This window comes from Amblyomma maculatum, chromosome 5 (assembly GCF_055883805.1).
Source record: "Amblyomma maculatum isolate TAMU_Amacu chromosome 5, ASM5588380v1, whole genome shotgun sequence".
NCBI classification, from domain to species: Eukaryota; Metazoa; Arthropoda; class Arachnida; order Ixodida; family Ixodidae; genus Amblyomma; species Amblyomma maculatum.
In genome coordinates this window covers 37,759,808-37,775,376 of record NC_139348.1, presented here as the reverse complement: position 1 = coordinate 37,775,376, position 15,569 = coordinate 37,759,808, and the positions used below count along the sequence as shown (strand labels likewise).

Sequence of the window (15,569 nt, the reverse complement as noted above, 5' to 3'; positions counted from 1 at the left end):
GTTTGCAGAGATCGCGTTCGCAGAAGCTAAATTTCTGAGTTTAGACATTTGAGTTGCAGACTAGGTTTTGTAAACATGTTACGCACTAATGCCACACACGAACTAGTTTATGATGTCGGTCGTATCCGATCCCAGAATCCTTTATTGGTGTCCCAGTGAACGGACCACAAAACCAGCTTTATTTAGATAATATTTATTTGTGTGTAAATATGTAGACATAGGTACTCGGTGAGTGAAAAATATCGAAGGCTAGTGCCATTTTTAAACAATGACCGATTACTATAATTGTGGAACTTATCTGCTTATTTTATAAAATGAATTTTGGGCTCTTACAAAGTCATTTGTACAGCTTGATAAAGCTGAGCGGGCAGATAGTAAAATAGGTTCTAGGTACTAAGGATGCACTACACGTTTCAATTAGTTCCAGCCATCCGTCATGCAAGTAGTTATTTGGGAGAACTAATATACCGCGATCCGCCACCTTGACTGTTTACTGCGTGCGGGGGGTTCGCTCGCGCTTATTGGTCACGACGTGGCTGGTGTACGTGCCCACTTCCAGTATGTGGCGCCATCTATCGGCGTCAAGAAGATCTTGGCATGCGCATTGGAGCGCGCGTTAACGGCCTGCTGATCGCGGTACACTAAAGCTCTCTATTGTGATATAAGGTTAGGTTTAAGAACCTGTTCGCAGGAATGCTAACCTCCAGGCAATGTCTAAATTCACTTTTCGGGGTGAGAGAAGACCATGCATGGCCAATTGCGGATAGCTTGAGGCATTCGTGTAATTACCGGCATCGTACACGGAATTGCTGAAGGGCAGCTTGACAGCCATTACGCGCAGCTGTAACGGCCGAGCATCATTGACCATTCGACACCTACTCTCCTGGTGAGGCAAGCCCTAGTGAAACAAGCGCTTTTAACTAGGCCTTAATCTGGCTGCTTCAACGTTTTCCCACTCCGTCTTTTCCCAGTGCATGCGGTACCTATAATCTTCCACGTGAAACGCTAACCGCCGAATGGGCTCCGTTTACAACCATTGGGAGTGTGCGATGGGACACACCTTGCTGAGGTGGGCACTGGTCTAGCGTGACGCAGTTCTTTTCGTCGTTCCGGTAGAATCCTTGGGAGCAGTAGCAGCCGTAGCGGCAGTCATCCGTGCAGGCGGGGCCTACGATGGGATGCCGGCACGTGGCTTCGGCGCAGCTGCTGCTGACGCACTCCTTCCACTCCTCGTTAGCTCCGCACGGCTGGCGATCAAGCGACAGCTTGCTGCCACTGCCGTCACCTGTGCAGGCAAGTTATACGAGTTTGATTATGCTTTGGATTTAATAATGCTAACAGAGACATGGTAGAAGTCTGATATTGAAATATACAAGCGTCCGTGCTGTACAAGGTTTTTTTAAATAGGGCATACCGACGTAGAGGCGGCGTTACTATTCTAGTGAAAAATTGTAAACAATGCAAAATTCTTCCAGAATATTATTTTATCTCTCAGGGGGTCTAATGTTTGCCTGTATCATCCCGCGATTACATTTATTGTGTAATGTATCGTCCTCCGGATGGGGATTTGAATTCGTTTATCGGTCACTTTGACAGTCTCCTCAGCCATAAATTGCACTTTGTTAAACCAGTCGCTGAAGAATGGGCATCGTGCAGCCACCAAAAAGCTTTTTGATGTAGTCATTTTATGTCGGCTTCGCATCCTGCGCACGCACCTAACACATGGCTTCATTCTTAAAAAAAAAGAAAACAAACCTTTATGTGAAGGGTGTGAGGGGAACTAACAACAAATCCCATTCTACTATCATGCACTAAACTAGAGAAATTAAGACGGAAATATTTTGCATCGCGTTTTACAATGAACAGATCCCTTTTCATCCTATATTTCGGTTCCTAAAAGAACCAGTCCCTATTAACAAGCTATAACAATTTAAAAATGAATTAGTCACATCCAAAAAGTAAAGACAAACAACCTTGTTCTTGGCGCATGATAGCCTTAATCGCTTATTTGCCAGAAACCCCAACACACCAACACCAACCAATATTACTCGGATGTAACATTAACATAGACCTGCACAAGGGTGACTACGAGAAAAAATTGTTTCTGTCAACCGTAGAATCTAATTGGTCAACCGTTATTTCAGACACGCCCACCCGGGTTACCGCATTCCCAGTGACGTTCATTGATATTTTTATTACGAATACAAATGCAGGCGATACTTTATCAGGTGGAATGTGTTCAAAATATGTCATCATTTTCTTATGAAAATTTCCCTGAATAACTCATGGAAAGAAATAACGTTAAAATTCGCAAATTATGGATCAGCCGCGAATTGCTGAAACGGATAAAGTGTAAAATCAAATGATACAAAAAAAATCCCGAAAACAAAGTCAATCGACAATCTGGAGCCCCGCCGGGGTGGTGCAGTGGTAAGACGCCCGACCACTGTGCCGGAGTTCCCGGGATCGAATCCCGGCCTCGGCGGCTGCGTTTCGATGGAGGCGAAACGAAGTGGCGTCCGTGTGCTGTGCGATGTCAGCGCACGTTAAAGGTCCCCAGGTGGTCGAAATTACTCCGTAGCCCTCCACTACGGCTCCTCTTTCTCTCTTTCCACTTTCATTCCCACCTTCCTTCCTTCCCTTCGGCGCGGTTCGGGTGTCCACAGAGCAAGTGTGACAGTTACTGCGCCTTTCCCTTCCTGTGAACCAATTTAATTTAATCGACAATCTGGAAACATTCAAGCAGTATCGCAACAAGCTTAACTTATTTCTGCGGAATGAGACCAGATCATATGTTCAGAGCCTACGGATGAATTTGAAGTGCGAGATATCCATACAACTTTAAAAAAGAGCAAGTCACGAGACATTGACGACATTCAAATTCAACCGGTAAAATATGTGCTTCATGCTAACGCCCAGCTTCTTGCTCACATTTACAGTCCTGCGTTATCGACGGGTTGCTTGCCTAAGCTAATGCATGTTTCCAAAATTATAGTTTTATTTAAAAATGGCGATGGAAATGTTTTTCGCAACTACAGGCAAATTTCTTTTTTCCCATTTTTTTTCCAAAAGTAAAAAAAAAACTATTTATAAAAAATTGTCAAGCTTCTGTCAGACATTTCAACTGATGAGCCCGTCGCAGCATGGCTTTCTTTATTGCAAGTCTACGAAACAGCATTGCTGACTAAGAAAGAAATCATTTTCAAAGCATTTCAAATTAAACATTTGCGCACCAGAAGTTACATTGACTTTTCAAAGGCTTTTGACCGCCTCAATCACCAAACTCTTTTTAAAACGCTGGAACTGTATAGAATTCGCGGAACAGCCCTCCATATCCTTCAGTCTTACCAGCAGTACCGCGTACAGTGATTTAGCATTAGAAACGCTAAGTCTTCGTTTGAAAAGATCTGTACAGGTGTTCCCCAGAACAGCATTCTGGGGCCGCTGCTTTTCACTTTGTGCATTAATGACATTATTTCTATAAGCAATGACGCTTAGTGCGTCATCTATGCCGATGATACTAGTTTATTCTTTCGAGTCAGCGACATCCAATCTCTGGTGCGTACTGTTAATGCCACCCTGATAGCACTAAATAACTGGAGTAAACCTTACTCGCTGATCATAAATACCGCAAAAACTAAAGCTGTCCTTTTTCATCCACGGCAGCGTATGGTGCCAAAACATTATTAACTGTATCTTGGTAACTAACGAATAGGACTTGTTGATATTGTAAAAACTCTTGGTGTTCTCTTTAACGCGAACATGTCATGGGATGCCCACTATAAGTATGTCAAAACACAACTCTCCAAAAGTGCCGTAATACTTGCCAAATTTCGCTGTTTTCTTCCCGTTTCTATAAAGCTTATGATCTACAACACACTCTTTCTTGCCTATCCCTATTGCAGCTTTTTGGTGTAGGGGAACCTGAAAAAAAAATGTTCCTAAAATATTCCTTCTGAAAAAAAAAAAAAAAGCGATTCGTTGTTTGCAAGTCTGAATTTTTGTGCCCATACTCAAGAACTATTACAATAAGAGCAGAAAACCACAAGATGAAAACTATCACAATGTTTTGGTATTGTCCCAGTACATAACTTATGTGACGCTGTTTAAGTATTAGTTATTAGAAGTCTCCTAATAAAACTCTCCATGAGTTTTTGCAGCTAGTAAATTTAGAGGCAAATGTTCCGACTTACCCACTTCCACAGCAAGAATTGGGGCCCGTTCCAAGTTCTAGAACTTAACTTGGGTGCCAAATGTGTTATACTCTGCCGCGACTTTAAATACCTATTGTACCAGAAACATTAGGTAGAAACATGTAGTGTTCGGCTCATAAAATCAACATTCCTGTCATAATTCAATAAATCTTAATGCAAAAGGTGACTTTATTACGTTCATATTCTTGTGTCTCCTTGCTCTTGTTACTTATTCATAATTAGCAGTTTATAAATTGTTGTGTTCGATTTATGGTCATGTACATGGGAGCTCGGGTGTCATTCAAGCAAAACAGCTCGTTTTTTGCCTCAGCCTGCCCGCATCTCTTTGTTGTAAATAAAAATGAATTGAAGTGAAATGAAAAAAAGAAATATTCACGAGTTGATACAAGCTTCGTCAACAGTTTAAAGTCCTGGGAATCTGGTTCTAAGCTGTGCAGTGGAGCTCCTTTAGCAATAATGACAGTCCTTTTCACTCTAGATGGTTGGAAAAAAAATATTACGACCCAAACGATGTGGCTTAAAAGCAGGCCCTTGGGATTCTCAATTAATGACAAAGACTGCACATGACTCAGCCAGTGTAAGTAGGCGCTTTCACATAACTTTCCGTGCTCGAGGTAAACCTTTCCTTCGCCTGTGAGGCTTTGCCGCTATGTCGCCCTTGAATCTGAATGTCACATCCAGGTTGCATTGGCTGCTTTGTTTGATATACTACAGGAGTTTTCGCAGCTTCTTCCCGGGCTGTGACATTAAGCCGAATATGTTGTATTCTAGGATAAATTCACGGCCGAGGGGCAACGGTGATTGACATTAGACGGAGTAAATGATGTCCGTTCTCAATGAAAGATTCTGTTGAGTGCTCTGAATGGTTAAAGGAGGCGACAGATTAGAAATTAGTAGCCCTTGTTACCAGTAAAAGTTACACAAATAAATGACATATAGGGATGAAGAGTGAGCTTTCTCGTTTTCAGGATGCACAATACAACTGCAGCTGCTGCCATTTGTGGTGAGAAAAATCTACGTACATAAAAATCGCGGATGACGTGCTGTCCCGATCGTTGTTTCGCGAAATATTTAGTGAGGTTCCATAGCGCACAACAAAGAAGGGACACAACACGAGCGCTACCACTAAACGAACTTTTGCTTGTCGCTTGTTTCTGTATAAAGCTTTCAGAGAGAAATAAAGATTCTTTCAGGGGAAGTTAGCTCTCGTGTTGTGACCCTTCTTTGTGGTGATCTTTGGAACCTCATGTAAACTACCCATTAGCCCGAACCCTGACCATGTTCGGTTTATAACGACATAAAAGCGCTCTCTTCCCCGAGAACCAAATAAAATCAGCTGGTGGTTTAAATTTTGTTAACGCTGGATGTGATAGGTATGGCAAATAGCCCTGCATGCACAAACTGCGGGTGCGACGAGACTATAGGACACATTTTTTGTGAGTACTGCGAAGAAAGACAGTGCCTATGCCGTGCGCTGGAGCGTCTACATGGACGCCCACAAACTGAAATTAAGATCCTAGGTCCCTGGCCACGGCGATCGCCTGCGGTGAAGGCCTCCCAGGCACTGCTCCGCTTTATGAAAAGCACAAGACTGATCGAAAGGCTATGATTTTTTATGTTACGTGATATGACTGTGACGTGATGTGATGTGACATGTCCGTGATGTGTCTGTACTGTCATCACCCATCCCCCTCTCACCCACAACTTTTATACCCACCTACCACTCTTCCCCAGTGCAGGGTAGCAAAGCAGTTCCTTTACGGGTAACCTCCCTGCCTTTCCTCCTCCTCCTCCTGGATGGAAGTGAAAGCTTTATGTACATAGCTATATCATAATCATCATCATCGTCAGTCTAACTATACCCACTGCAGGGCGAAGACCTCTCCCATAATCCTCCAATTAACCCGGTCCTGTGCGAGCTACATCCACTTCACCCCTGCGAGCTTCTTAACCTCATCCGCCCACCTAATTTTCCGCCGCCCCCTGCTACGCTTTCCTTCCCTTGGAATCCACTTTGTTGCCCTAATCTACCATTGGCTATCCTTTCTTCGCGTTACAGGTCCTGCCCATGCCCATTTCTGCTTCTTGATTTCCATTAGAATGTCATTACCTTCAATTATTTCTCTGGACCGCTCTGCACGTTTCCAATCCCTTAACGTTATCCCTACCATTTTTCTTTCCATAGCCCTCTGCGTTGTCCTCAACTTAAGTAGAACCCTCTTTGTTAGCTTCCACGTTTCGGCCCCATAGTTAAGTACAGGTAAGATGCAACTACTGTATACTTTCCTCTTGAGCGATACCGGTAAGCTGCTAGTCATAATCTGGGAGTGCTTGCCAAATGCTCTCCATCCCAATCTTATTCTCCTTGTTATTTCCCTTTCATGGTCTGGATCTGCGGTTACTGCCTGTCCTAAATAGATATATTCGCTACTACTTCCAGTGATCCACTACCTAACGTAAACTGCTGTTCCTTCCCTAGGCTGTTGAACATTAGCTTAGTCTTCTGCATATTGATTTTGAAGCCTACCTTTTTACTTTTCCTGTCTAGGCCATCAATAATTCTTTGCAATTCATCCCCTGAGTTACTTAGCAAGGCAATGTCATCAGCAAATCGCAGATTACTGAGGTATTCTCCATCTTCTCTTATCGCTAACTGCTTCCATTCCAAGTCTCTGAACATTTCTAAGCAAGCTTTGAATAGTACTGGAGAGATCGTGTCTCCTTGCCTAACACCTTTCTTTATAGTAATTTTGTTACTCTCTTTACGCAGAACTATGGTCGCTGTGCACCCTCTATATATATTTTCCAGCACTTTCATGTACGGCTCGTCTACACCCTGATGTCTTAAAGCCTGTATGACTGCCGAGCTTTCTACTGAGTCAAACGCTTTTTCGTAATCAATGAATGCTATGTATAAGGGCTGGTACTATTCCGAGCATTTTCTCTATCACCTGATTGATGGTATGGATATGATCTATAGTAGAGTATCCTTTCCGAAAACCTGCTTGATCTTTCGCTTGGCTGCAGTCTAATGTAGGCCTCATTTTATTAGCGATTGCTTTGGTAAATACCTTATACGTAACAGAACTCACAACAATATCAGAAAAAAATGCGAGTTCACTTTGTACAGAAGGATGCACAATGTGCACGAAATAGTTAATTATAATGATATGTTATTTACTGACGTGTTCTATGCGTGAAAGCGGAGGCCTTCCAATCGTACTATTAATCCACATCTATACCCGATAAGCCAAGAAGCGAAAAATATTACCCTTGTACGAAAGCAGTATGTTTATTGAAGGGAAATACTGTTATAATATAAATTTCATTGAAATCTAAAGTATTGAACAGGGATGGTGCAAAAACCCATCCGATAATGGTATTTTTATAATGTTAAAAAAAAGTGCTCTTCCTGAAAATACTGCGTTTGAAAAAGGCCTTTTGCATTTTAGGATATAATGAGAAAGAGACGGCCACACAGTATGGAAGAGCACAGAACAAGGGTAGAGGGGAGTCTCAGTTCGCAAGGCGACTCAACGTTTCGACAATTCGACTTGTCTTCTTCTGGGCAACGCGATAATCAATGGCAGGGGTTTAAATGAGCTTCTGCTTCCGAAGAGGAAACGCTAGGGAGAGTGGAGGAGAAAAAAAGTAAGTTAAGGAGCGAAAAAATGTTCCTTCGGTATGTATTTCTCAACATAAACCAATATCCTGTGGCCTGAATAAGAAAATAAAAACCAATAGCAGCCGGAAAAACTGCAATGCGGGCTGGAGGATGAGTCAGCCATTAAAGTTGTTGTTGCGACCAAAGGTAGAAGGAAAAGAAAATACACGAGCCTGCTACTGACTCTAGCTGAGCTACCTCCGCTGCCTCGTGCGAACAGGAGAGAAAATGGAGAAAGAAAGAAAAAGTAAAGGAGGAGAAAGACGCACGTCGCACCAGCCGTCGTCTACCACCGAGCGGTAGCGGTGCAATGCGGCCTACTACAGAAAAAAATATGGTGGCAGGCTAGCCCACGCGCAACGGGTGGGACCTACCAGTCCCAGCCCCGTAGGTCCAAGAGCAACCACCAACCCCCTAAAGCAGGTTAGATGCTGGCATGTTTTCCTTGAATGGGAATAGGCATTACATATGGTCCTGATAAACAATACATCCGCTATGGAACAGTTCTCAAAAGCTTTCGGCAAAGGCGGGAGCAGGACAAAGAAACAGAAAAATAACAGGTCAAGTGAACCACACCTGCCACATCCTGAAAAAAAGGGTTCAAAGGCCAAGCAAAGCAGGAAGTGAAAGAAGGAAATATGTTTGGAAAAAATTCTAGGGGCTCTTTGAACCACAACCTCGTGCGAACAGAAGAGAAAAAAAAAACTGATTGATTTATAGGAAGGGAAAGGCACGGTAACTGTCTCACTTGTTTTCTGTGGACACCTTAACTGCGCCGTAAGGGAAGGGAGGAAGGTAGAAGTGAAAGTTAAAAGAAAGAAAGAGGAGTTGTAGTGGAGGGCTACAGAGTAATTTCGACCACCTGGGGATCTTTAACGTGCGCTGACATCGCACAGCACACGCACGCCTCTTCGTTTCGCCTCCATCGGAACACAGCCGCCGAGGTCGGGTTCGAACCCGGGTACTCCGGCACAGAATAATTATGGCGCAGAATATTTGAGGGATTCTAACGTTCCTTTCAGGTTTTGCAGTCCTGCTGGTTCGAATTTTCTAAATTTCTGAATTAGATATGCCTCTCTATATCTTTGTCCCTCGAAGATTTAAAGCCTGACTGGAGATTAACTAATTTAAAATCTTCGAACTTATGGTCTTTCTGATTGCAATGCTGGGAAACTGCTTTTGGGAGGTTTTTGCCTGTGCCTGCCGATGATCATTAAGACTTATGTTAATTGAATATATGTCTCTCCAAAGTACTGTTTCCGACAGAAGGAGCATTCTAGAAGGCAAGTAGAACGTTTAGTTGGACTAGATGGTAACAGGTTCCTATTCAGGTTATAAAAAAATTGTAAAAACGGCATTGTCGGTTCCTTCCTTCGGAATCCTTTGACAAAATCCTGCCAGCATTGTCTCAGCGGCAGTTTCTAATCTCAACTCACCAGGATTAAGCTTGCCGGGTACCAAATACTCATAGTAATAGAGGCATGCTATCATTTGATCATGTAAGTGAAATAAAATTGGAAAAACATGAAATGACAAAATTTAATTGACGAAGCATCTGCTTCTTCTGGTACTTTAGCAGCACCCTTTTCTGCTGAGCAGAATATTTTGACCCATTTTCCTCCCAATTTGGTTTATTAGGTTATTATTATCTACCATTTAAGCAGTAATACATATTTCTTTTAACATTACTATCAGTTCTATTCAGGACTAACATACAAGTGGGTAGGCTACAACAGAAGTACACACATAGCACTTTAAATAGAGTCGTGGCTCATGACCAAAGGGAAACCTTTAGTGAAAAGGATATCTACAAAGGCTAGTTCACATGCATTGTTATCGGTAAGTTTATTACAATCTCGCTTCGGACATAGTGGCAAGCGCATGTTGAAGAGGCGTACAGAAGGTACGTGGATAGTGTCTCGTGCGATATAGCTACTACATCTGAATCTAGCAACCAACTATCCCAATTAAGAGCCTTGGTAGTACAGCCTCGCGCTCTTCTGATAAAAAAGGAACACTTCATGCAGTCGTTTGAGAATCTTTTTACTACGTGCTTGGAATTTTTGTTGCGAGTTATTTGGGATGTGGACTCGTTTATATATAGTTGCACGTCAATCAACACTAGATCATTTATGATGGAATAGAAAAGTGCTAATATTTTCCTATTTCACCTTATGTACATTTTTAAACAGTCGGCGCATACTGACTGCCGGGCAGGGGCCGGGCGAGTGTTAGAAGGACGAACCCGGTTCGGGCCTTCTGCAATTCAGCGTGGGCCGTGGCCGAGCCCGGGCTGGACTGGGGCTTAAAATAAGAGGCCCGGGCTGAGCCTGGGTCGGAATGTCAAACCCGTGCAGCACTCTAGTATATTGTACTTAGCACCATACACAAACAATATATGCGTCGCGTCATCCTATATTGCTTTCTATGAAATTTCAAGATCACTTTTTCTTGTGTTATATAGCAACTATTTGAATCTTGGTGACAATCATGTGTATTTCCGTTTCTACAGGCTATTGGCAAACAAATTTCGATAGATATACGCTGAAACTTCATGGTGCGCTACATAGCAAGAAAACGGCCTGTAAAGTTCCTGATCATTGAATATTCTGTGCAAGCTGTGTGATACGTGAAAGCACCGGCAGACGTATTTCTGGTATGATTCGAATATAAAAGTCGAGAAAGGATTGCAACAATTACTTAATTATTGCAGCTCAAAGTTTCGGGACCGAGGGAGTACAATTTCAGGGGCGACAGAGAAATGAGTTAGCAGCAGCAGGTGGCGGCTTTTTCTTTTTTTTTTTGTTGGCATGTGATGAAAACCCTACACTTGTGCGGAAAGAAGAGTTTAGGAAGCTCGTTTATGCTTGCTTTTTTAAGCGGAGTGTAAGTGCCATAACTCGATGAGACGCCTTTTAAAGGGACTGTCAGGCAGAGAGAGAGAGCAGAATGCTTTATAGAAGGTGAAATCAACATGATTTGTCTCACCGATGAGCGGCACCGGATGCTGGGAGCAGCGAATTGTGCTGACCACACCGCTTTGTTACTTAGGAACGCGATATTTAGATTACGAAGGGATTGATTTAGAAGGTGGTCTATAGTTAACGTCGATATTCTGTCACCTTAGAACGCTTGCCATTGCCTTCTTGCACTCAGAACAGAATGCACCAGGGCATACATAAATGTCTGGTAATGGAGATTGTAATGATCATCCCCATCAGCCGAGCTACATTCACTGCTGATTAAGGGTGGTGCGTAGAGCCTCGCTGGCCTGCTGTCCGGACGACGGAAAACACGTTCAATAAAGAATCGTATGTAGGCATCTTTCTGCAGACCGTCGGACATGGCGGCTTTCTCCTTTCTTCTCTCAGTAGCGGAGGGTCAGACTGATTTCCTTCTTGCAAATTAAGGCGAAATAGTCCTTTGGTTAACTTGACGACTGATATAAGAATTCAGATAGTGCCCAGTATCTGTACTAAAGGATGTGAAGAAATTGCAAGGCGTGAATCGTTTCGCTCCATTTTGAGCTGAACCGATGGCTCGACTGACTTTAATTGCTTATCTAAGTTGTTCACGTGTATTTTTTTTAGGATGCACAAGTCGTCCTAAATTTTAAACATGAAAACTTGTTTTTTCTTGAAATGACGGCGAATCTCAGTCGCTTGTGACATTTACGTTCAGCTTTCTTTGAGAGAAATTTTAATTCTGAGTCAAATGTTAAATCTTTAAATTTTTTATTATTGTTCTCATAAAAATATTAAAGGCATGGCCAAGATTTTAACCCAAATTTTGTGTTTTGTTAGCATCGAGCAGATAATACTCCTAGAGAAAATAAGTGGAAAATATTTTCTACGATAGCAAGACCGTTGTTTACTAGATCTATTTGTCTCCCCAAAAGAAAAAAGAAATTGAGGGATATATTTGGTAAGTGGTATTTTGCGAAATGCGAAAAGAAGTGCTTTCATAGCGGCGGGGTTTTGCCGAACCTTTAAGATATGTTAGTTCTCCTTGTCTAGCATTCCTGCCCTCTCCATGACAATGTAGGGGCGCGATGACGACACCTTCACCTTGGTCTCCAAGAAGGATCGTGGCACACGCAATTTACGGCACAGCGAGATATGAAGCGCCGTAACGAGCCCACCCTATTGCCACCAAGTGTAGCTACTCCCCTCAAATCTGGCATGGAAGAAGGCGCTGTCCGGTACTGTGTGGTCGGCGGGGTTTTGTAATAAACTTTGCAGTAGAATCAGCCCCACACTTTTGCCTTCTCGCTCCTAAGGGACCTCAAGTGACTCTAATTATTTAGCATGTTAAAAGACTAACTTGTTCCCAAAACGTTTGGCTTCATTAAATATTTTCAGTTTGGGTTATAAGCTCTCTTTTACAGGTCACGTGATAGAATAGGCCGCAGCTATTCTGGTTGGCGGTTGATTATTGTGCAGGATTTATTGCAGAAGCCCCAATGTAGTCAGATTTTAATGCATGCTAGTCAATTACGAGCAGTGAATAATTTTCTGCAGTCGTAAACAACCGTGTTGCCTTGGGCGTCTAAAAGGCAAAATTAGTGATTTAAAAAAGAAAAGCACCTGCACGCGGCCCTTAAACCGAGTGAATATTATACATTCCTTTTGAAACCAAAAATGTTGCTTCATTGAGCTTGGCAGAAAACTGTGAACACAGAATGTTGTGCTGACAGTCATACATGCATCTCTCACACGAATAGCAGAGTAAATATGGGCGAAGTATAACTACCGTGTTTAGTTCCTTACATAGCCTCCCGAATATAGCCGTACGTGATAATGGTCGTTAGCATTTCCTCACCGGTGTCGCCGGTGCAGGTGTAGATCACAGCACTAAGCAGCACGATGAACGCCTTCATTTTTGCAACAGCGCAGTCTCCGATCAAATGTATTGTGAGAGGTAATGTTCACACAGACCGACTGCGGTCCTTTTTTTGTCGTCTCAGCCTCTCTAAGGACACCCCGCCGTATTTATTCTGTAGAACAAAACAAGCTGTGGCTGTCCTATCGGCATTACCAGCCTTAAGTCAACATCATTAATAAAAGGAAGTCGACCTTATCTTACTGAGAACACTGTAGCTATGTCTAACTTCATTTGGTGTGTTAGTCTGATCTCAGAGCTGCAGCTGCCACCCTCTTCTTTTAGATGTGTTTCCATTCGCTTTCTCTCACGAATGAGCAAAAGTCAGAAGTCGATACGCAGCCAAGACGGAAGCCAATTATGCCTTCACACCGGATGAGGAAATTGGGAGGCGGGGGAGTCGACCGACAGAATGGAAACTGCAGATCGGATGTTTTATGTGTGGCTGTAAGCGATGCTTTTATTTTGTGGATTTGAAGACATGAGCTTAGAGCGCAATTATTTTCGAACCTCAGTTTCTATGAGAACTGGGATAAACATACGTTAGAGACGTGCCGTCATAGAGCCTTATTTATTCTAGTTTTTGTTCAAAATGTACTTCAACACTTTTGAAGCAGCTGCGAGGATTGGCTAAAGAGTTGCTGCCCCAACGCTCAGTATTATAGAGATCAGCTTTACGACAAAAATATCTGTGTCCTCCATAATGATTACACTTTTCGCTACAAAAACATTAGTACATTTTGTTAATAATCGAATGAATGATTGAAATATTGAATGAAGACTAAGCTTGTATCCCTTTATTCAGATATTACCTGCATCGGACGCAATGTTGCTGGGATGCAGTGGCCGTATTATAGTTAGAAGTGGATGACCCTGTACGTACCGACATAGGCTACTACACTGGCATAAATGCCAGTCATCACTCTTATGTCTGCCTCCGTAGCCACTGCTGACACTCTTTATGCCATAGCGCTGTATGCTTGTCACGTGATGTCCCGCTTCTTTGTCATGGTATCTGGCATGAGCTCCGCTCTTTCGCTTAGCGAGTTAATATGCAATACTGACTGCATGGCCTCCACTGGAGTCCGCAGGTCACGGTTAGTGGTTCACAACGTGATTTCATAACACAGAACAAAAATTCCACGTCAGAGACATCATGTGTGCGCCTTCCAAAATAAACAACGTTGCTGACTATAAGGAGCCATGGCGTACACCGCGAACAAAGACCATTTATTCGATGGAGTAACCAGTTCCCGTTGTGGCAAAAGTTCTATCTTCAAGAAAAAGTTTTATAAAACCGTCTACCTTAAGAATGAAATGCAGCATGTCAATACAGTCCATAATGACAGCATGATTACACGCTTTTTTTCGACATCCATGGCGAAGATAGTACGTATGTACGTTGTGGCTGCATGTTGATACAACTTGCGATGACAAAATAGGCAACACATCTTCAGTACCTATAGATGGATTGAAGCAGTTTGGGAGGGATTATAGGAACCGTGATCCTCCAGCCGCCAAGACAGTTGGGTAACGTTTTCTCTGTCAGTTTGCGCAGTGTTGACGTTAGTGAAGTAGGCTGGAAGTTGGTGAGGTCTATCCGTTAGTTCTCTGGTTTTTGAATGAGGATAATAATGGTCGATTACCAGTCCTCAAGTATACAACCACTAAGGCATTCTTTATTAACGGTGTCGAGAAGTTGGGGGAGTATAGTGCTACACAGGGTCTTGTGCACCCTATATGAAATGGCTATTATCGTTACAACTACCACGCCATGGCTACTCGGCTCGGCGGTATTTCATCTTCAGGCGAGTTTCGACTAGAACTAATATAATATGAACGCGCAGTGCGGGCGCAATTCCCATCTTCGAAGTCGTCCTTACAAGCACCTACGAAGGAGTTCCTAGCGCATGGGGAAATCGCGCGCGCGGCATTTTCGAGTATATAACAGAAATATTATGCGCCATGTGGTCTCAAAAAAACAACAACAAAAAAAAAACACGTACGCCATGCTGAGGACGGCCCTTTCCTTTTTCAAGATTTCCCTGTCAAAAAATATTCCTTGCGATCGCTCAAAGCCGCTCAAAAGTATCATAAGACACTGTTATGAAGACATAGACAGGAGGATGGTCTAACCTATGGCAACGCGTCGCAAAATATAGTTTGAAAGTTTGAGGGCCGCATGTTTTCTAGTTGGCTCCGTCGACATGCAAAGGGATCATTGTAAATGATGCTTTCTGTTGCGACATGGAATGAAAGAAAAAAAGGGAAGCGTGGCCTAGTTGGTTCAGGTGCCGTTCTTGGGGTCGTAGGAGTTCGATTCCTGGTGGAGGGCGATTTTCTTTCTTGTATATATATATAACTTAACCACGCCAAAGCCACACCGCAAAACGACGGGTAGGGACATGCTCAAAAACGCCTCGCAGAACGGAAACGACTGCGCCGCTGCGCTGCCTCGCACTCCGCCACGGGCGGCACTGTTCCGCCAAGGCCATGGTATCCATCCGGAAGTTGATGCAGGCGCAATCACTGTTCCTGAAGCTCTGGGGTTTAGAGATAACAGTGGCCGGGTGAATAAACCGGCGGTTGAAACTAGCAAAAAACGGCTGGAAGATTGGTGGCTTAAAAGCAGAGAAGTGACATAATGTTAGTAATGTAGGAGCAAAATTTAATAAATAGAATGATGGTTTAGTTTACAATTCTAAATCAATAATTAAGATTATATGGAGAAAAATGAGCATGATAGCTACTGCTACCACCCCGTTTCAAAGGGGATGCTCCTATATTCCATCCATCCATCCATCCATCCA

At 43.1% G+C, this 15,569-nt stretch overlaps 1 protein-coding gene across 2 annotated transcripts in view; it reads right to left on the bottom strand.

Moving 5' to 3' along the window:
* LOC146188061 (ixochymostatin-like) overlaps positions 1-15,569 on the bottom strand; it is a 61,461-nt gene that overhangs the window by 2,950 nt on the left and 42,942 nt on the right. The window contains exons 1-2 of one of the 2 annotated variants that reach the window (XM_084603622.1): positions 12,700-12,854; positions 1,061-1,285 (exon numbers count right to left, since the gene is read on the bottom strand). In XM_084603622.1, coding sequence (XP_084459748.1) covers positions 1,061-1,285; positions 12,700-12,757 — 283 coding nt within the window. In that variant the 5' untranslated portion in view covers positions 12,758-12,854. Of the gene's footprint in view, positions 1-1,060; positions 1,286-12,699; positions 12,855-15,569 lie in introns of those variants that run through there. The other variant, XM_084603623.1, reaches the window with a different exon arrangement.